Here is a 20,976-nt window from a genome sequence, read left to right on the forward strand (position 1 = left end):
TGGTTTGGTGAGGATCTGAGGCTGGATTTTTTTTTTTTTTTTCCTCCAGAAGTCACACCTTTAGCCTTCAACAGCTCCCCCCTCCTCCTCCTCCTCAACCCCCCCCCCCCCCATCCAGCTCCCCTCCTGCAACCGCACATTTCCGCCGCTTCAGAGAAACACGACATCCCCGAACGGCACCTCTCTGCACTTCACAGATGTGCTCGGGGGTTGTCCTTGGAGATTTCCCTCTGCAAACAAACCTCTCTTTCCCCCCCCCTTCTCCATTGTTTTCCCCCCCTCTCTCCCTCTCTCCATTTCCCCCTCCCCACCGCAACTGCCTCTATCCATCTCGGCTGCCTCCCCCACCCCACCCCACCCCACCCCCTTCCCCTCCCATGATTTCACACCAATGAGCATGCCGCATGTGGCTCCCACTCGCTGGCATCAGAAACACTGGATATCTCCAGTCTCGAGCTGTGCAATTCCATACAAATACATACCAGCATTGGGTTAGACGGAGGCTGCGTTCTGCACAAAAAAAAGACCCAAAAAAAACCAAACAAAAAAACGCACGTTGGGGATAGGCAGTGATTTTTTTTTTTTTTTTTTTTGTTAAACCCCCACCAAAAAAAAACAGAAGGGGAGAAAGAGTCCAGCTGCTCTCTCACACACACCGGACTCAAGGTAAAGGATCCATATTCATTTATTGGATGACAGAGTGTTATGTAATTCTGCTGTGGACACTGAGCTCTCGGCATCATGCGGGTCTTTGTTTGTTCTTTAATGCCTCCCAGCTCCTGATTAGTATGTGTAGCTTTGAATGCAGGATTAAATGAGAGGGAAAAACAAAGAGCTGATGGAGTCATTTTCTCATCTTTTGCGGCTGACGTTGGAAACGAGCAGCGAAACTCCCTACCTGCCATCCTTCGCTGATTTCGTGGGTGTTTGCATCCACTGCGTGTCCACCTTTCTTCCCTCTCAGTGTTTTGCTTATTCACCAACGCTTTGAGTGCCGTTTCCTGCGAGCTCTTATTGGAAATCTGTTCACACCTTCCCCTTCCCTTCACTTCCCTTGATGCTGGCAGCTTTTTTTCAGCCCACTAAATGTCACTCATCAGAGCTATCGGAGGCGGAGTGGAGAGCTTTGAAGCCCACATGAGTGCTGCCCTCAGTGAGACCTGCATCCAAAACCCTCCCATTACACGTGTGATTACTCTCCCCTTCGTAATCCTCCGTGCCCTATCCTTGTCCACCGCTGACCGGTGATACTTAAAGGGTCAGTTCACTCAAAACAAAACACCTTTTTTTTTTCCTTCTCTCATTTATCACCATCATCATCATCATCATCATCATCATCAAGGAAATTCCTCAAACAAAAATCATTGGATGAATTTTATTATACCACCTGTTTGTTGTGGTTGAGAAATTTTGTGGGTTTGTTTGTTGTTGTTGTTGTTTTTCTCCAACCGTGTGCAGAAGGAATAGTGTGACATTTTTTCAGACAAGTGTCACTTGAAGAGATCAATGCCACTTCTTGTTTACCTGCATGCATTGATAAATATGATGCTCCACTATACAACCAGGGAGGTCAGCTTTGCGCTTAGCCTCGGATGGGGCTAGGCTAGCTGTTTCCCTCTGCTTTCAGTCTTTGAGCTAAGCTAAGCTAAGCAAGCTGGCCTCTGACAGTGAATGTGATGTGAATATTTTGCACAGACACATTTTACAGTGTGTAAACTAGTTGTGTTGTTAACCAGGAGTGTCCCTGTGTACAAGTGGTCAAAAGGAACATTACGCAATGTTCCCGGTTCGATTCCAGCTGGGGACTTTTTTTTTGTAGCGTGTCCTCCTCTCTGCTCCCTCCCTCGTGTTTGTCAGCCTACATCCCAGCTGTTAACTCAGGGGGGGGGGAAACTTTGAAAGAGGGGAATAAAATACATAATCGTTTGCATTGCGTTTCCAGTGGCCAGAGTAATTGTTATTGCCTTCACATGAATACATTATATATTTATATAAATGTTTGTAATCTGCATAGTAAGCTATCAGTTCTGTCGTCATTGGATTCTTTCATTTGATAGAAAACTGTTGTGATGCCGGTTTGAAAATCATCCAAAATTCTGAACAGACACGTTTGCTGTTCATTTGTTTTTTTTTTAAACGTAGAGGATGGTTGTTGATATCCGAAAATCTAGGTAACAAAACCAAAACTATCTTTGTGGTGAAATGCCACTACAGGTTAGCGATAAAAAAATAAATTAAAAAAAAAAATCGGTTTTTGAGCCTTTACAAAACGAGGCATGTGGCGAACACAAGAGCGCACAATTGTCACCACATGCGGGCGTTCGGGTAAAGCGAGCAAGTGCCACCTCCCAAGCTCAGCAACACGATCCCGTGTGCGGTTGTTACATTTATACGACAACACAGTTTTAAATCCCACTGACGAGAAATGCTTTTTAGTAGACACACACTGACGGGCCCCGGAGTGAAGCCGCTTTCTGCAATTCCAAATAAATCCCCGGAACGAACTGATTACATAAATGGCTAAAGGCGGGGTGAGCGATAAGAGACATGCACACAGTTTTGAAGCACTGAAAGCTAAGATGAACAAAACAAAACAACAACAAAAAAACGCTCGGTGCACCTCGGCCAACAGGCCCCAAGTGAAAAAGAAAAAAAGTACTGTACACATTTCTTCACAGGGTTTTGGTTCCACACGGTGAGAGCGGGTGGGGGGGGGGGGACTGGTTGCATTGCATTAATCCGCTGCAAATATTCATTTCGTTTACAAAAAAGCTCGGCAACCACTTTGACGTCATTCAGCCACAGAAACAACAGATTACTCCCAGGGTCGTCGTCGTCAGCCCCCCCCCCCCCCCCCTCTCACCCCTTGCACGTAGTTTGTCAAAACCCAAAATAATAATTTGCCGGTAATGAACTCTGACCGTCCTCAAACTAACATCCCCCAAACAAGAAATCTAAACAGGACAATACAAAAGCCCATTCAGCGCAGTCACTTCTCATCATGTTCGTATTCAGCCTACAGTACGTGACAAGCTCTAATTTTATCACCGAGCATAAAGAAAAAAAAAAAAAAAGTGCTCCAGAAGCTAATGCGAGTGCAAGTATGCCCTTATCATCCCGAACACGCGCGTGCTTTTAATAGAGCGGCCAGTGACAGGCAGATTTACTTGAGTATAATCTGACATAACTCTTGAGTCAAGTACTCGGCCAAAGATTGGGAATCCGGGCTCGCCCCCCCCCCGTCGGAGGTGAGTGGCAGCGGAGAGACGAGGGCTGCAGGCGCTTCGCCCTTGAGAAGTGTCTGAAGTGAAAGCAGAGATGTGGAACAGATTATTCAGAAGATACTGCGAGAGGAGTTTCTAAAGTCTTGCCATACTGTGAGCCCGTGTAACTGATCGGGTTTACCACTTTCTGTGCAGACTTGTTATGGTTATTTAAGGGACATGAAAGATAAAGCTAATATTTTTGTTTCATAAACAGCGGATCGAATCCTCGTCTGTAGTGACAAAGCTCCAGAGAATCATCACTCTTTTTGACCCTGCAGTCAAATTCGGCCGCTGACGAGTAAACCTTACCAAATTAGATGAATCCATAATACGCCCCCCGGTGGCCAACAGTCATTAGAGCTGCTTTATCTATTGATTTATTTTTTTATCTCATCATTAAGACGCATTTGCGACTGACATAACTTTGCGGTGGCAGCAGGCTCCAGATAAATGAGCTGCACGGTTCTGAAGACAAATTATAAAGTATTAAATATTTTTCCTGACGCTCTAACAGAAATAAATGAATGCAGTTTGCAAAAACAACATGATGTCGTGCAGTAGTTTGGCTTAGTTAATCACATTTGTGCATATTAGTGATGATACTTAATGAGTAGACATCATTTAATTTTAATTAGCAAAAAAAAAAAAAAAAAAAAAAAAACATGCACTTTTTTCATAGATACCTATAAAGGATTACTTAAATAATGAGTCCCAAGTACTTACTGGCTCTTAACTGACCAGGTTTAGAGATTGCATTGGGATTTTCCAGTTATCTCGTCTGAATTAAGGCTTAAATTCGGTTTCATGGAAGAAGTGTCATTCATGTACGTTGCCATAGAGATTTATTCTGTTCAACCAGCCGACTGCTCCAGACCAGGCTAACAGTTTAAAATGAATTAATCCTGGTGTCTTTCAGTCAGGGTTCACTGATCAGAAACCAATTTATTACAGTATATTAATGAATAAAATAAGCATTATGAACCGTGTTGTTTATATCGTTATTTGAGGTTTGATAAATATTTTAATTGCAGACAATAAAGTTGCAAAGGTGTTTTTGTCACAAAAGAGTGGCGACCGCAGAGCACCTCGAAGCAGGACGGTAACGTTAATCCAAACGAACAGAGCGGGAAAATCTCTTTCAGGTGGCCAAACGAGCCGCGGCGACAGATAATGTTCTGCCTGCCCTCGTATTCTTTTGGAGATTAAATCATAATCTGCTGGAGTCGGCGAACTGGACACAGATTACGGCGATACGTACAGATAGAGGAGGGTCGGCGTGGCAGGGGAGCGACATTAATCTAAGCGTATGTGAGTGTACCTTTCACGAGCAGAGTGGAGATGAAAATAGTATCAGGGCATTATGTGCTGTAAATCCCCCCCCCCCCCTCCGCCCCGGGCAATTTCATCCCAGGTTGACTCCTGAAGTGAGAAATGAGCTCAGGTGTCCTCACAAGAGGCTTCAGAGGACCGAGGAACAGTGATGGAAGATGATTCATACGAAGGGAACATGATTCACTACAGAGTTTTAAATCTCTCTTTTCGAAATGATCTCTGGGCTCGTTACTTGTGTATATATATATATTTTTTTTTTTAGTTTCAAAATAGAAAAATCAATCGCTTTGGAAATTAACTTTAAAAAAAAAAATCTATACATTTTAATCAAGTAATTTCGAGGGACAACAGAGGACGGATAACAGTAACAGTTCGTCGTCTTGGATCACTATGCTGTTCTTTTCTCTCTCTGCTCTCCCAGAAGCTCCGCCCACCTCTGAGCCAGATTCTGTCGAAGGTTTCTTCCTGTTAAAAGGTCGTTATTCTTTGTGGGAATTGTTAAATGTTTGCTTTCCTTTGGACGATGTTGTAAAGTTATTTTGTAAGTACTTTTACTATGTTGAGCGCCATGAAAAAACGAGTGTTGTAATTTGGCACAGAAGACACATTTTGCTGATTTTTACCAGATCAGCAAGGTTGTGAAAAATGTCCGAACAGCCAGACATGCAGCAACTATTGCACACGACGGTAAAAAAAAACCTTTTTGTGTTGGTATTGCAGTTTTTACGAGAAAACACTAAAAGATATTCAACGGTTGAGTTTACAGCCCTGTCAGCAAAATAGACTTTACAAGGTTCTGTATGAATGATAATTAAAAAAAAGATCAATCAATGTAAATCAGAAGAATCTGAACTATTTACAACCCGATGGTAGTTGCCAAACTTAAGTTTACAAATGCGCCTTTGTCTCATTGCATCGTTTTTATGCGACCTCTGGTCTTTCCTCATCATTTTTTTTTCCACACTGTGAATTCCCAGAAGCCTGTTCTGAGATGCCCTTGACACAACAGGACTCTTGTTTACTGTTAATAGCAGTGACCAAAGTCCTCTGGCAATGGAAAAATGCAACAAAAATAACATGTAAATCAGATAACGCTATTAAAAATGATCTCATAATAAGTAAAAGTAAAAAAAATTAATTAAAAAAAAGGCTCCTCAAACTTTCATGATCACTTTTTGGGGCTTTTTATTAGATAAGACACAACATGGCCAGTGTTTGTAGCTGCAGTGGATCTGAGGGGCAGAGTGTGTGTGTGTGTGTGTGTGTGTGTGTGTGTGTGTGTGTGTGTGTGTGTGTGTGTGTGTGTGTGTGTGTGTGTGTGTGTGTGTGTGTGTGTGTCGAGGATCGTCCTGTCCTGAGACCTGCCCGAGACCCGCCGAGCTCACACATCTCCCAGGGACCAAAAATAAACACAAGATCTAGGCTACGAGTTCTCCTTCTGTTGCTGCTATAGGTGGCAACATGTCATATGGTCTGACACACTGACACACACACACACACACACACACACACACACACACACACACACAACACACACAAGCAAACACACAAAAGTGCCAGGCCCGCAGTTGTGTGCTCTTATGAGTCAGGTCCCCAAATCTGACAGCTTGGCAGCGGAGAGGAAAAGGACGTCCGCGGACCGACGCCAGAACTAATCTGCTGTTCACTCACCCCTTGATAACTTGACATCTGAGTCACGGTGCATTTTAATTAGCCTGAAAACAACAACAGCAACACACACACACACACACACACACACACACAAAACGATTGAAAATGAATGAAAAGTAAAAGCCAGTCAATGAATTTCATTTCTTCTTGAACCATTTGGCAGCAGTCACACCTAAACTTGACGGGTTTCCAGTACTTTGGGGGATTTGAACATTCACGTCTGTCGCTCGCTTCTTTTGTTGCCGAGACTTCAGCTGTTATCATCGTTGGCATTTAATGAGCAAAATTTCTCTCTTTTACTATCACCTTTTTGTGAATATAAAACACTAATCCTTTTTATCTATATGTACCGTAACACCACCACCTTCCACATATGTTCTTCTGTCTGCAAGTAGTGTGATTTTTTTTTTTTTTAGATTTAGAAAAAAATGCAGGATGATTCCTTCGCTCGCATTTGTTTAAATATTTTTGACCCTTTGTTCCCTGAAGAACAATAAGTCTACACAACAAGGCTGCACAGTGTCATCGATGCAAAGCACCCGACACAGCCGAGAGGTTCTGCACAGATAAGACAAGCAAATCACTCGGTTTCAGTGTGTGTGTGTGTGTGTGTGTGAAAAAGTGGAAGTGGAGCAGCAGTGAGGCTCCAGTGACTGAGGGAGTTAATTAACAAGCTCATTGATTCATTAATTAATGGATGTGTGAAAGACAGTTTACTTGTGTGGCTCCGCTGGGCTGCAGGGAGAAAAAGGTCCAGTGATCCTGTGAATGTTGAGATGTCAGAGTGGACGTATTTAAGAGAGAGGAAAAAGTAAAATGCCTTGACATTAAACTTAAAGGAATAGTTTGAAAAAAAATGGGGGAGGGGTGCATATTTGCAGAGAAGATTAATAGCAAAAGCGAGAAAAATAATAAGTGTAGTGTGGCGTACCCCTCCGAAAGATGGACTCATTGGCACTTGAACTGATGTTTTAGTTTTTATTTAAAAATCCAAACTAGTCTAAGAGCTGACGCAAACACACAAAACAACAAAAGATATCAATTGCTTCTTCTTATGTTGCCCACCTGTTAGCTTGCGCAATCGTCAGCGTCCGTGGCTTCTAGACGCCGTCCACATTGCTGTTGCCGGGGCAACGGTGTTATTACGACTGACCTCATACCTCTTCTTGGGTGCTAACATCTTAAAACAATTATCTTTCTTCCTTCCTTTTACCGTTTCATAAAGTTTTCATCTCCGCTTTGCGCGACTGGATCCAAGTGAGCTCCTTTCAAAATAAAAGCGTCTAAAGTGAAAACGGCAAACAAGACCGTCCGAACTCAAAAGTATGAAATAAAACCGCAAGATTTACTGTATAACAAGTCTATACTTAGCGAGAGGTAAAACAAATTTGGTTTATTTACACTAAGCAACACTGTTTCCTAAATTGTTTTCCTGTAAACAATCGCAATGACCTATTTTACTAACAAAAATCATCATCGTTGAACGATCTGTATCTGTTTTTTTTTTCCATTTACAACAAACTAGTTTTGGTTGCTCGTAGATTTGTTTTATTTCTATATTTACTAATTTGATTAGTTTGTTTCTTTTAATTAGTTGAGTTGGCGTTAGCGGTAGTACGAGCTGTACCAGTACTAAAACCACCGGTACCAGCTGTTCTGTACACTGCACAATCATTGTTTTGTTTACTGGCGCAACACAATAGAGCACACAATAAATGCGCTATTTGGTAGGTGCCAGAATGCGACCTGTTATTTTTGGCCGCAGCCAATGACGTCGGAAACCTTTAACTTGACGAGCTGCTATTTTTAACTCTCGACGCGGCCTGCACTTAAGATCATCTTCTTATAATCTTTGCAGGAAGTGACTCACAAGCGCTCGTCTGCCTTTAACGCCAACGTCACCGTGGATGCATGCACCCGAGCATCCATGCATACGGGGTGATGCCGCGTACACATCAGTACAGTATCAATCATTCAGTCATTTGCTGTCCACCGAGAAAACGTCTTTTTTTTTTTTTTACCTGTAACATGCTATTTTTAAGCCGCAGCTTCTGCAGAGTAAATTCATTTGAATTTAATCTAACCCATTTATTATCATACAGAACTTCTTTCATAACCCGTCTGCAGCTAATAATACACACATCTACTGTATAGAACCGCAGGGTGTCTCTTGTCAGCATCCACAAATGAGGACACGGAGAGACATCTTTAAAAACCTGCATTGCACCAAGTTAGGTAACATCAAAGAAGATATTCACACCCGCACACACACAGAGACGCAACTTCCATGATCTAGATTTTTGACTTCTTAATCCGCCAACCCCACCAGGCATCTCAGATACAGGGGGGCGGGTGGGGTGGAGGGGGCGGGGGGTGTCTCGGTCGGATGTTGCTCGTATACTTTCAGATTCACGAGGCGTACTCTGTGTGTGTATCTGAGACTTTAAGAGCGCCGTTGCTGTTTTTAGCCTCTTTCCTCCAGGAGCCGGCCTTGCTGCATGGCTGAATAGAACATGCACTGCTTCCTCCTGACTACATGGATTTGTCAGGGATTTTTATAAATAGCTCAGCGGCGGCACGTGTCTGCAGCATACTGCAGACGAAGTAGGTAGCGCACGAGAGGCGTGGGGGGGGGGGGGCGTGGGGGGCGGGGTGGAAGCGGACTTGTCAAAGCCGAGGAGGCGAGAGGCAAGGGGTCGGGGGGTGAGGGGGAGGGGGGCATAATAGCGGGAGGGAGAGAACCCGTTATCGTGTTATTGACAGTTTGGCGCGCGGCGGGCTCATCAATACGTCCACTTCTCGTCTCATCAACTTCACTTCGTGGCCTTCGCCTGCTGAAAAACGACACACGCTGCCGCGCGTAAAAAAAGCTGATGGCTAGTTTCCATTTCAAGTGCCGATGCGTTAAAGCTGCTGTCCAAGTGCCAGAATATCGTAGCCGTCCCCGTGTTCGTGCCAAATATGAATCCACGAGCAGATGTGTTTACATGAAGTTGCAGACTATTGATGCATTTAGCAATCTGCACGAAATAACATTGAGGTTTTTTTTTAACGTGTCGTCACTCATGAATGGACGGATGTCTGCAGGATGGCTATGTTTTGCAGGACGAGCAGTTCAAAGAGCAAAATGTCATGCAAGTCGAGCTCAGTCTTTATTTGCGCACAATTTCTAGCATCAAGGATATTCCATGTGCTTTACAGAAGACGCTAATATACATGAAGATATCGAAGAAATAAAAGAAAATAGATCAAACAGAGAATTGAAAATGAGCTATAGTGCATTGCAAGATACAAATAAAGTCCCACATTTAATTTAATAAAAGTCAGTAGCAAACAGAAATGCATCACGCTTCGATTTAAAAGAAGCGGAAGTTGATCTCAACAATCGAGGAAACGAGGGAAAAAAATCTATTTTGTGATGCTGAAAATTTGGTCTGGGTACCAAATCACTTCAGTCCAGACCAGAAAATAGTCTATTAAAATGTTTTTAATAGACTATGTGATGTACAGATATTCATGGTCCTCAGAGGATCAGTCCTGTTTGACTAAAGATCCATTTCTGAAGCTTCTGTTCAGTCTTGAGATGGAGGCGCTCATTTGTCATCAAAATTCTTTCCTCTAAAGACTTCGCGTCATCTGTTGGGGAAGATTTTATGATACGATCAAAAAAAGGCTCCAGAACTGCCAATAAATAAATTTGTTTTTTTTGTTTTTTGTTTTTAAAGTTCGAATGATATTTATATTTGTAGATTATCTACAACATGTGGAATCAAGACTGCTGAAATGTCCCCCAAAAAAAACACGATTCCTTGACCTCTGTTCGTTTTAGGAGTCCGACTATAAAGGAGACTAAAAAATTTAAAAAAAAACATATCGTGTCCAGAGTGAAGCAAGAGAGTAAGTGCTTTGTGTTGTTGGTGTTACTGCTGTCAGAAAGTCATCCTAACAACACTCTTCATCCCTCACCCGTGAACTTCAATGAACTGGATGTGCATACACACAGTCGGCTCTTAAAATATCCCGGCCTGCAGGGCTTTCAGAAAATAACTTTTCATTAACAAATGAACTGCACCTCAAGATTATGACTCACACAGATGAAACTACCCTCATGGTCCACTGCATCTGCTTATATATATATATATATATATATATATAACATCTGATACATAACATGGGTGTTTCTGGGGCAGGCTGCGTCACACATCTACATCATCTGAAACGAGCTGCACAGGCGGCCCTTTTGAGGTTTATTCCTGGTGGAGGAGGAGGAGGAAAAATATATAAATACATTTTTTTTAAAAAAAGCTTTTTAAAGAGACATGCAAACTATTAACTCTTCACTGAAACCCAAACAAATATTTCTCAAGGCGAGGATGTGACAGTTTTGGTTGATAGACTCATGTTCTCTCCCTCTGAAAACACATTTACTTCGCTGATTTATCCGTCATACTTGACGGCAAAGCCGACTGCCAAACAATTTTCATTAACAGAAAGCTGATACATTAGTCCAGGGCGAAAAACAAACAAACAAAAAAAAGCACATGCTAATATGTATTACCTCGAAACGCGAAGTCAGAAGTAGATGGAGGACACAAAGTGACATTTTAAAAGAGCCTTGGTATTCACATGGTGGATGAAGCCTTATTAATTCCAGCAAATGGCTTTTTGGCGGGCTAATGAAAAGCACATTTCACACAATGTTCCCAATTCAAGGTCCGAGCATCAAAACAATCTCCAACGAACAGAGAGAGAAAGGAAATACAGAACAGGGAAAAAAATAGTGGCTTTTTTGGGGTGTTTTGTTTTCCATTGATGAGTTACCCCAAGAAGTCACACGCCGTCCAACGGGCCGTCCAACGGGCCGTCGGGCCGTCCAACGGGCCGTCCAACGGGCCGTCCAACGGGCCGTCCAACGGGCCGTCCAACGGGCCGTCCAACGGGCCGTCCAACGGGCCGTCAGCAGTCCTGTGAACGTTTCTGTAATACGTTTGCACGCTTCTGATCATCATCTGCTGTGTTGTAGTGACTCAAAGGCTCTTGTGATGTTTGAGTGGCCTACTGACACACACACAACCACTTTATACTCCGAACCACACAAACTCAATACTCCTGTTAACTCACATTCAAAGATTCATATTCAGTCAAACTGGATTATAGAGATCTTGGGAAGTGTTTTTTTTTGTTTTGTTTTGTCAAGAAAAATGTAGCATTGCCACAAAGTAAGATGTCATTTTATTTAATTTTTTTTTTTAATCTTTGGGTCTGTTTTGTGTCATCGGAGATTAGATGAGAGAATTGATACCTGTAACGTCGAAATGATGAACATGAAGATACAGAAACCTGCGAGTTTGTTTAGCTTTGCACAAAAATCAGGCAGCAAACGATGAATAATCTCTTAACTAATTTGTTAATTTGGGTGAAACAGATCAGAGGTGGTTATTTAAGTTATGTTGGTCGCAGATATTTTTTTCCCCCCTCTTTGTACAAAACCAAGCTATCTGTTTCCAGTCTCTGTGCTAAGCTAAGCTAACTCGCTTTTGCCATGACGCCTCCCAAAATGTCAAATGATGCTTAAAACAAAAAAGGAATCGTGAAAGGCCTTTTTTTTTTTTTTTTTTTTACTTAAAACGCCTGAATTCTTTTAAGACTGTTTGTCTATTTAATTCAATTGCTTCCATTCTTTTGTTTCTTTCTGCAGAACAGACCTACTTTTAAAGAAATGTTTGGCCTTTGATGGAGCGTCTTTATAGCCGTGCCCCATCTGGCGCGAGCCGTGTGTCCCAGAGGCGGCGCGGTGACAGATAGGATGTGACAGCAGCAGTGTACAAATGAGACGGGACAGACCGTGATGACAAACGGGGATATGGTTTATTTCATTTCGTTCTGGAGAAGCAGCAGCACAGAGGCTCTTTATGTTCCTGTCACAATTACGGGGCATCAACGTAACACAGACTACGTTATGAACAAATAAATAAACAGATGAATAGATTTCTTTTTAATTCCGCTCCATCGTTCAAGCTGTTTCCGGGAAGTCGGATGATGCTGGTAAAGATTCGAGGAGACGTTTGTTTTTATTTTCCTCATAAAACTCGGATGCGATCACGCGACGTTTTGCGGGGAGCGTTTCTTAAACTCCGCACGATACGGTCGAAAAAAAAAAAAAAAAGACGCGGCGTTTTGAATGAAGCGGGGTGCTGTGCCGTGCTGACTCAGCTCTTTTGCATAATGTAGATGCACCTGTCGTCCACATTCAGTCCAGTCACAGCTGCTCTTATCTCTCCGCATCTTGTTTCTTTGCGATCAGTTTATTCAGCAGGGCTCAACATTTAGGAACGTATTCATAGTCTAAACATCGAAAGGAGCAGCCCGACCGCTCGAAGCCAAAACATACAACCGGACATCTTAACAACAGCAAAACAAAATAAAAAAAATATGCCGGCAGTCTTCTTCACAGTGCTGAGCTCGCAGTTGAAATGCATTTTAAGTTTTGCATGAACTTCAAAGTCATTGAATGCACCAACAAATGCTATTTCAATGCAGCAATGCACGTTGCAAACAGGTTTGTTGCTGATGGTCCCAGTTCTGCTAAAACAGTCCGGGTTGAACTTTTTATTTCAATATTTTTTGAGCAGGTTGTTTTTTTTTATTATTTCTTTTAACCGAGCACAACCGTGACTCTTAGAAGCGGGATGGATAATAGTAACTATTTTTGTCTCCGTGTGCATCGAAGGTATCATTTCTTTGTCGTAATGTTTGATTTATACGCACAAAAAGTTTTAGAGCATAAAGCATTTGTGTGCTTCGTCAGCAGGATCTGCACCATGAAGACCAGACTAGGCTGCCTGTCCAACAAATCCGACTCCTGCAATGACTTCTCCGAGTTCCTGCCTCCCGCCCACGAGACCACGGCCAGGTGTCTGAAGTAAGTCTGCCAACAGAAACCCTGCACCATCCTGCTTTGTTCCTGTGGAACTACACTTGAAAACTCACCCTTCTGTTGTGTGAAATCACTGTCTGGAAACCATGTTATGAAATTAATTCAAAAAATGTGTCAAACTTTTGAAGGAAAAGTTGCCTTCTTTAAGAAATAAGGAGTTGTATTTACCCTTGTTGAGAGGCTGCCTTGACATTTTACAAACAGCGGTGCAAGCCTAAGCTGCTAAACATCCTGTCGTAACGTCACAAACACTTCTCACAAATAAAAACCAGTCGTTCAACCCGGTATCACGGCAAAGCGTGTAATAGACACGCTTGTCCACTAAAGCAAAAACGTGTTATTCTCACTCCTAGACCAGGCTGCAGCAGACATGTCTGTTTTTTTGGAAAACTAAACTCAACTTGGTTAAGGTTAGGAACAAAAACAAAAAAATAAGTTTGAATCCTTCTGGATGTGACGTGCCCATATTTACGTACACGTCACTGTCACAACTAGCTATCGCACCTTGTCCTTTAGTGGACAGGCGTGTGTATTACACGCTCTGCTGTGACACTGGGCTGAGTCGTGACGCTTTTTTTTAATGCCTTAATTTCCAAGTAAGTTATTCAAATAATTTGGTCGAAAATAGCTTCGTAAAGCTAAAAACATATTTTTTTTATTTCTGAATCAGTGCAACCATCTCTATGCAAAGTAACCCAGTAGGGGGCGCTAACGCTCATCATGTCACAAACTTCTTTGGGCAAACTCGTGGCAGATGTTTCAAATGTTTAACATATATTGTTATTTAGCTTTCATATTCACGCTAATGTGTTTCACAAATAGTCTTAACGAGCTGCATACCGTCTCCCGAGGTGGAGGACTAAAATAATGTTAATGCATCTCTTTAACCCCTGAGATAGTGTTATCTCACCATGTTTTCACCGCTTCATGAATAGCATTAAAATGCTAACAAAGGTCAGCCGTTGCTATTCCTGTCTTCATCTCCTCTCCTCTCCTTTCCTCCTGTCATCGTTCTGTAAATGTAACCGGATATTTTAAGTACTTTACAGCGCTGGAGAGGAAGAGAAGCAAAATAAATCAGACATTAAATCCGGCAGCCCTTCAATAATACATACAATACCATCTTGTGTTAAAAATGCATGGAAGCACAGCGGTTGGTTAGCAGCTCTTCTCAGGCACTTCCCCTCTGGCTTTTTCTCTCTCCATCAGACTGTCAACGGATGAGGTTGTTCGATGGTCTGAATCGTTTGATCATCTTCTCTCTCACAAATGTAAGTGAACATTTTCAGTTTTTTAAGGGGGAGAACAGTCCCGACGGTACGAAGCAGCAATCATCAAGAAAATCAAGGCCACCTCTAATTTAGCAGTGAAATTGTCCCTTTTTTTTTGTTTATTCAATGTTATGTTGCCTGAGGAGCAGCATGCACAGACTAAAAAGTAATGGGACCGAGGTAACTTCCCTGGAGTACTCCGCAGGTCAGGTTGCTCCTGCATATCTGATGAATAGAAGTAAAGTTTCAAACAGATCCAGACAGACAAACTACATTTTCTCGCTGATTGACCGAAGACACGGTGGTTAACTGAGACTAAACTGATCCGAGTCTGTTGAAAAATAAGAGCTAAAATCACAGCGCGTTCAAACTAAGCTACTTTTACTGAAGACTTTTGACCACTCAAATATTTTGATGAGCATGCAACTTGGTCTTTCCCACTCTCACTATACAAATATCTCTGTTCCCAAAAAGAAACAAGTTTATCTGTGACTGCAGCTAGCTATCATTTTAATTTATCATCAGTTAATCTGCCAAATAATTGACAAAATTATTCGGTCTGTAAAATGTCAAATTACACAAGCTGGAACCAGTAGATAATTAGTGCATGAAAAAAATGCTTTTCTTGTTTAAAACAATAAGGCAAGTACTTTCGGTGTGAATTCTGTTTTGGTCCCATTTTATGCAAGAAATCCTGTTTATATGGTTTATTTTAGGTCAAAGAGACTTTAATTAGTCAGTAAAATGTCTAATTCCAAATCTTTTGCGATTTGAATTGTGTCTGGTCTTTGAAGGTTTTAATAATATTCCAGTCTGTTTCCAATATGCTTGGAAAATATGATTAAAAAAACTAAATCAATTATAACGGGGTTGCATTCTGAAGCTTCCTTTTTTAGCTTGCAAAACCAACTTTGACACATTTCTTGATTTCCGATTTAATCACTCTGTGCTGACGAATGACCGAGAGACAACCAGCCTCAAACGAAAGAAAGCCGCACTCACGTGAACGCTGTGTTTTTGCTCAAATCGAGGTTATGATGCAACACGGTGGTCTGACACACAAACATTAAGGGTTATAATGTTCCTCGGGGAAGTTTTGTCACAGAGCAAAACCTCTCCCTAGATGGAGAGGGAGCGTGACACACCGGCGCTTCCTGTTTGAATTGACCAAACATTAAAGAGGTCTACGAAAACATGTCCTACACAAACACACACTCACACACATTTACATTACATAAGTAATGGCAAAGCAACAGGGACACAGTACTGGATGTTCCCTTGGGAGGATATTGCATTGACACCAGACTTAATTTGATGGAGGTGTACTACACCTGGCTGGGGGGTGTGGGTGGAGGAGAGGGGGGGGGAGCACTCTGTGAGCTATTACATGCCTCGTTAGTACGACAACACTCCTTGAAGCTGATTTTTTTTTTTTTCTTTTAGCATATTGAATTGAATTTGAGTTTGTCTCTACATTAAAAATGTCAGCACCTCAAGAACAAATAGATTTCCCGGCTGCTCCCGAAGCGCCACGTGGTCACGGAGGGCTGCAGCGAATGCTTTGTCCCCAGCTGCCCTGCATTGATTACATCCAGCTGCTCTTAATTGCCGTGATGTATTTAAGCAGCAGTCTCTGGGCGGCCTCCTCTCGGGTCATCAAGGTGCTTCAGAGGTTTGCTCGCTGCACTCGCTTTTGAGTTTTCCTGCAGAATGACCCGCTCTGGATTCTTCACCTGTACTTCACCCTCTGCCATTTTTTTAATGCCCTACCGAGTCGTCACCCCCTGCTGTCGATTAGCTCTTCCACCGTGCCCCCTAGTCCAACCTCCACAACCAACCCTCAAGCTGAAAGACCCTTAGCCCTTCTCCTTTCCAACTGCACAGCAATTAATAATAATAATAATAATATACTTTACTAGTACGGCACCTTTCATACAAGAAATGCAGCTCAAACTGCTTCACAGCAGTGTTTCACATAAAAACATATAAAGGAACATTTAAAAAATGCAGAAAAGAAATGAAATTCTTGAGAACCGATAAAATGCATAAAATTAAACCACTAGAGTTGAAATATAAAATAAGCAAAAATGCATTTTTAAGGCGCGGCAGTTCAAAGTGCAAGAGAGCTTCAAGAGTAGGTCGTTAAAGGCTGATATAAAGAGATATGTTTTGAGCTTTCTTTTAAAAGTGTTAACTGAGCTCGCTTCCCTGATATCTAACAGGTAGTTTGTTCCACAGCTTTGGAGCGAAGCTGACAAGCCGAATCCCCAATTTCCTTTCGGCTGTTTGCTGGGAATTAAAACTACCTTTGTCCTGGTTTTGTTAAAAAGTCCTCTCAAGCCCCATGAAGTTTTTGAGAGCTCCAGCGCAATGTTGTTGTTGTTGTTGTTTTTTCTACTGATCGGTCACCATTTTGTTTGTAGCTTCTGATAATCAGCACTCCGTGGTTGTAACGTACCAACAAACCGAACGAAGCACTAACGGATGCGAGATATTTACAAAATGGGCTCTGCAGATGTATTCTGAGTAAGAAGTGCTCTCGCCACACTCGCCAGACCCTCGAGGACACACGGAGACAACAACTGTTTCCAAGAAAATCCACCACGAGACGCTTCAGCTGGAAAAATGATGTCTCTCTTCTCGGAAATACGCGCACTTTAACAAGAACGCTATCAAAACACCTGGAAGAAGAAACACAGCTGCAAACGACAGAATAAACGGGAGAGCGGGGCTAAAATAACACATTGTTTGCGAGAAATGCTGCACAGAAATGGACTCGTGTTTACCGTGTAAACGAGAGCAGTCTGTGTGAACGGCGCCCTCTTGTGGCATTCACGATGTCGGAACTCTACATTTTCTATAAGGCCGAGGACATTTTTGCGTTGAACGTTACGCTTCATATATTGCAATTTCAGTCATAGAGTTTGTTTTCATAACGTATATAATAATTTACGTCTGAGGAAAATGTCGATCTTCCCAACGGCCTCATTTTTTTTTCTTTTGTGCCTTTTGCATTTTCTGCTTTATGTTACCCTCCTGTTAGCATGCTAAATTGTTTGCCTCTGCAGCTTCTGGTCGCTGTGGACAGCCAGCATGTGTTTTTAGGACCTCACCACTTGAATCAAACAGACACGCCCCCAAAAACACATCTTTTTTAAGCTTATTTTCTAATTAATGACGGGATTATTTTCAGATAAACTAGCAGAAAACGAATAAGGAGGAGCGACTTTAGCTAACAACACAGACACTTTATTGACTGAGAATTTGATGAGACTAGTTGAATGGGAGTCTATGGAGCCGGACGCTTTTTGGAGCCGACCTCTAGTGGCACTCGGTGGTATTGCAGCTTAAGGCGCTTTCGCATTGGCCTCATTTCTCAGACCTTGAAGCTACGTCCTCTTTTATATGCCGTCTACGATTTGAAGGCAGCAATTATCTCAGTGATTGGAACAGATACCATAAAAGCAGACTGTTTAGATTAGAAATGACACCTGTAAATTATAATTGTTTTTCAGTCCTGCACAAATCCTGATTCCACTTTAAATGCAAGCTCTTTTTATTTCTCTTTTTTTTCCCCCTTTAAACGTCAACTAATACAGACACAACATTGCAGACACTGTAAAACCCTGTCATGTTTGCTTTTCACGTGTGCTACAAGTTATTTGAGGACTCGTTCAAACAGCAGACCAGTGTTTGTGTGTGTGTGTGTGTCTTGTTTTGCCTCGTGTCCGTGTAACCTTGCATGTCGTTGCGCTACAATCATGGGAGTGTATGTTTCTGTGTGAGCAATGGACCAGCCTTTTCTGCTCTGCCCAGCTTCACGAGGTAAACGGCAAAAAAAAGGAAAGAGGTGGAAATAACATGTCACCGTGACACGGGGCCCGAAACAAAAACATGCCCTTCCTCTGTTAACATCAGCCGGCAGCAGGTTAATTGATCACTTATCTCGACTGCTGGAAGACGGAGGAGAGATCTCGCCGTGGGAGTATGTTTTTGCTCTGGTTTTGTTTGCGTTCTAATCCTGAGAGCATTTCCCGCTCTCTTGCACAAGAGTGTGCACATACTGGGAATATATCAACACAGCAGGAAGGGTATAATAATCACATGATCGAGCTACTCCATCAAAATGAGGGAGGGAAAAAAAAACATCTCTAGAAGAGGGAGTTCCTCTGCTGCCGTACTGAAATGGGAGCTGGGCTGAAGCCTTTAAGTGTTTTTGTTTGGTTACAACTCCTCCGTTTTACTTCCTGATTTATTGGTTCTTTACAGATGGGCTGGCTGCCTTCCGGACATTTCTCAAGTCAGAGTTCAGCGACGAAAACATCGAGTTTTGGATGGCCTGCGAGGAGTACAAAAAAATCAAGGGCTCGGCCAAGCTTGTGTCGAAAGCGAACAAGATCTTTAAGGAGTTCATTGACGTTAAGGCGCCGAGAGAGGTGGGTTCGGGTGCAACTGGGGTGAATGAATTCTTCCGTAGATGACTTGGAGGCCATGGAAAGGCTTAAAAACATGAATGAATTTCATGCTCAAAGGTAAAAGCTGTATTTTGATAGAGACGAAACACCAAAACAAGGTTAGGACTACATTTCAGATATACCCACAATGGAAAGAAGTATTAAAATCCACTATCTCCTCTTCAAAACATTGATATGGACTCAGTAGAATAATTCTCATGAGCATTTCCCCCCACGGTTAAGGTTTGTTACATCAATGTACTCTTGAGTTGTGTGGTCGAGGTCTTTGGCCGCAAAAAGCCCTCAGCGGCCGAGTCCCTCTTTGGACTTCCGGCTGGCTGGACCTTCTTGCTGCATGTTATTCCTCTGCTCTCTTTCCACATGTGTCCCGTCTCCTATCTGATGAAGGCAAAATTGCCCCAAAAAATACTTGTATGATGTTAAAAGTGCTTCCTACATCACGGCTAGAAACAACCAACAGAGGTTGCCAGTATCTAAGTTGACCCATCGTGACCTCGCCCTTAAAACAACACCACTAATTCCAGCTTTCGTTCCTCACAGACGAGTCTTAATTCAAATGGCCTTTAGAGATCCTGGACAGGGAAAAAAAACTTGAAAATTATGTATTTCTATAACTCCACCAACCTCTAACTACCTCTACCCCTGTTCAAACTTCCATCAAACTTTCAAATAGATTTTCAATTTTGTTCTCTTCATCTTCACTCAGTTTGACTGTAACTTCTATCAAATGTCAACTCTGCTATGGTGCTTTTCATCTTGTCGAAAATTATGCAGTATTAAACAACGGAAAGGCAGGAAGGGAAAATATTTATTTTTTTACCAACTTGCAGAAGCTTTTTTTGGAGAGGAGGGTTGTTCAAAACTGACCCGTAATTTATATCTGAATAATAATAATAACACGGGAATTATGTTGACATGTGACGTCTTCTTCGCTGTCCTCATCCCGCCAGGTCAACATTGACTACCGCACCCGGGAGAAGACCAAGCAGAGCCTGGCGGATCCCTCCCCGACCAGCCTCAACGAGATCCAAGCGAAAGTCCACAGCCTCATGGAGAAAGACTCGTACCCGCGGTTTCTCAGGTCCAAGATGTACCAGGATATGGTCAACAGGGCACACGCGCAAGGCCAGCGGAGGTCCGTTTGACCCGACCCAACGACCGCAGTGGACATGAAAGTGGACCGACACTGTAGACCGCTCCATGAAAACCCTTCGACATCATCTCCTCAATACTGTGAATCTGCAAGTTGCGGGGCGACCTGCTTTGACTGTTTCCTTCGTCCGCACCAGCTCCATGCATGCTAACCCTCTAGATGATACGTGTCTCTGTGGACTGCACTGTACAGAGAAGATACTGGATGAGGAGAAGCTAATTGTTTTACCTCGTGCGTAGTGCTGGGCGAAAATATAAAATGACGATATTACGCGAAAATGATATTTATCACAATACATGCCATTTTCTGTTAACTCTGATATCAGTCATCGCCATGTCATTAAAGTGAGGACCAGCTGACTGTAAACACCAAAACTCCTTGGCTAGTAAGTGTAACAAAAAAAACAATTAATAACATATTCCAAGATACATCAAATATTGTTATACAAAACTGATTGTAGCTCAATGACCACAATTGGATACCAAAATCAAGATGGTCTTTGTGACCCATTTTTGGTCATTTTCAACATTTATTGTGACCATAATTAGCTGCCTTTGGTAAACTATCTCCTCTGCATTTATTACAGCCAACAAGTCCTACAATCTGAATTATCATCAGAGTCGTTTCTCCCTGCCTTCCAAATACGATCCATAGGAGCCCCTACTGGCGGCAGGAGAAATAACACCGATATCTTTCCACCTGGTTGGTGAGGTATGAGGGAAAGATCAGGGCTTGGTTGCTATAATAAATGTTGTGAAACAAACAGTGGTCTCCCATGTTAAGATGAATGTTTTCTTGACCCTTCCATCCACCCCGAACCTCCATCTTTGTGGACTTGGATTCGACCATAAAATTGCAAACATAAAACTGG

At 42.4% G+C, this 20,976-nt stretch overlaps 1 protein-coding gene across 1 annotated transcript; it reads left to right on the top strand.

The window, feature by feature from the left end:
* The first annotated feature begins 410 nt into the window (after nucleotides 1-410).
* Nucleotides 411-20,512, top strand: LOC138632084 (regulator of G-protein signaling 8-like). Its single transcript, XM_069717364.1, has 5 exons — nucleotides 411-666; nucleotides 13,081-13,191; nucleotides 14,416-14,477; nucleotides 18,747-18,913; nucleotides 19,903-20,512. Exons 2-5 carry the CDS (start codon nucleotides 13,091-13,093, stop codon nucleotides 20,095-20,097), a joined length of 525 nt encoding a protein of 174 aa, XP_069573465.1. The 5' UTR covers nucleotides 411-666; nucleotides 13,081-13,090; the 3' UTR covers nucleotides 20,098-20,512.
* Nucleotides 20,513-20,976: the final 464 nt, after the last annotated feature.

The sequence above is a fragment of the Brachyistius frenatus genome, unplaced genomic scaffold, assembly GCF_029030835.1.
Source record: "Brachyistius frenatus isolate BFR_SWC_R1_liver_20210118 unplaced genomic scaffold, ASM2903083v1 Contig_173, whole genome shotgun sequence".
Lineage (NCBI taxonomy): Eukaryota > Metazoa > Chordata > Actinopteri > Embiotocidae > Brachyistius > Brachyistius frenatus.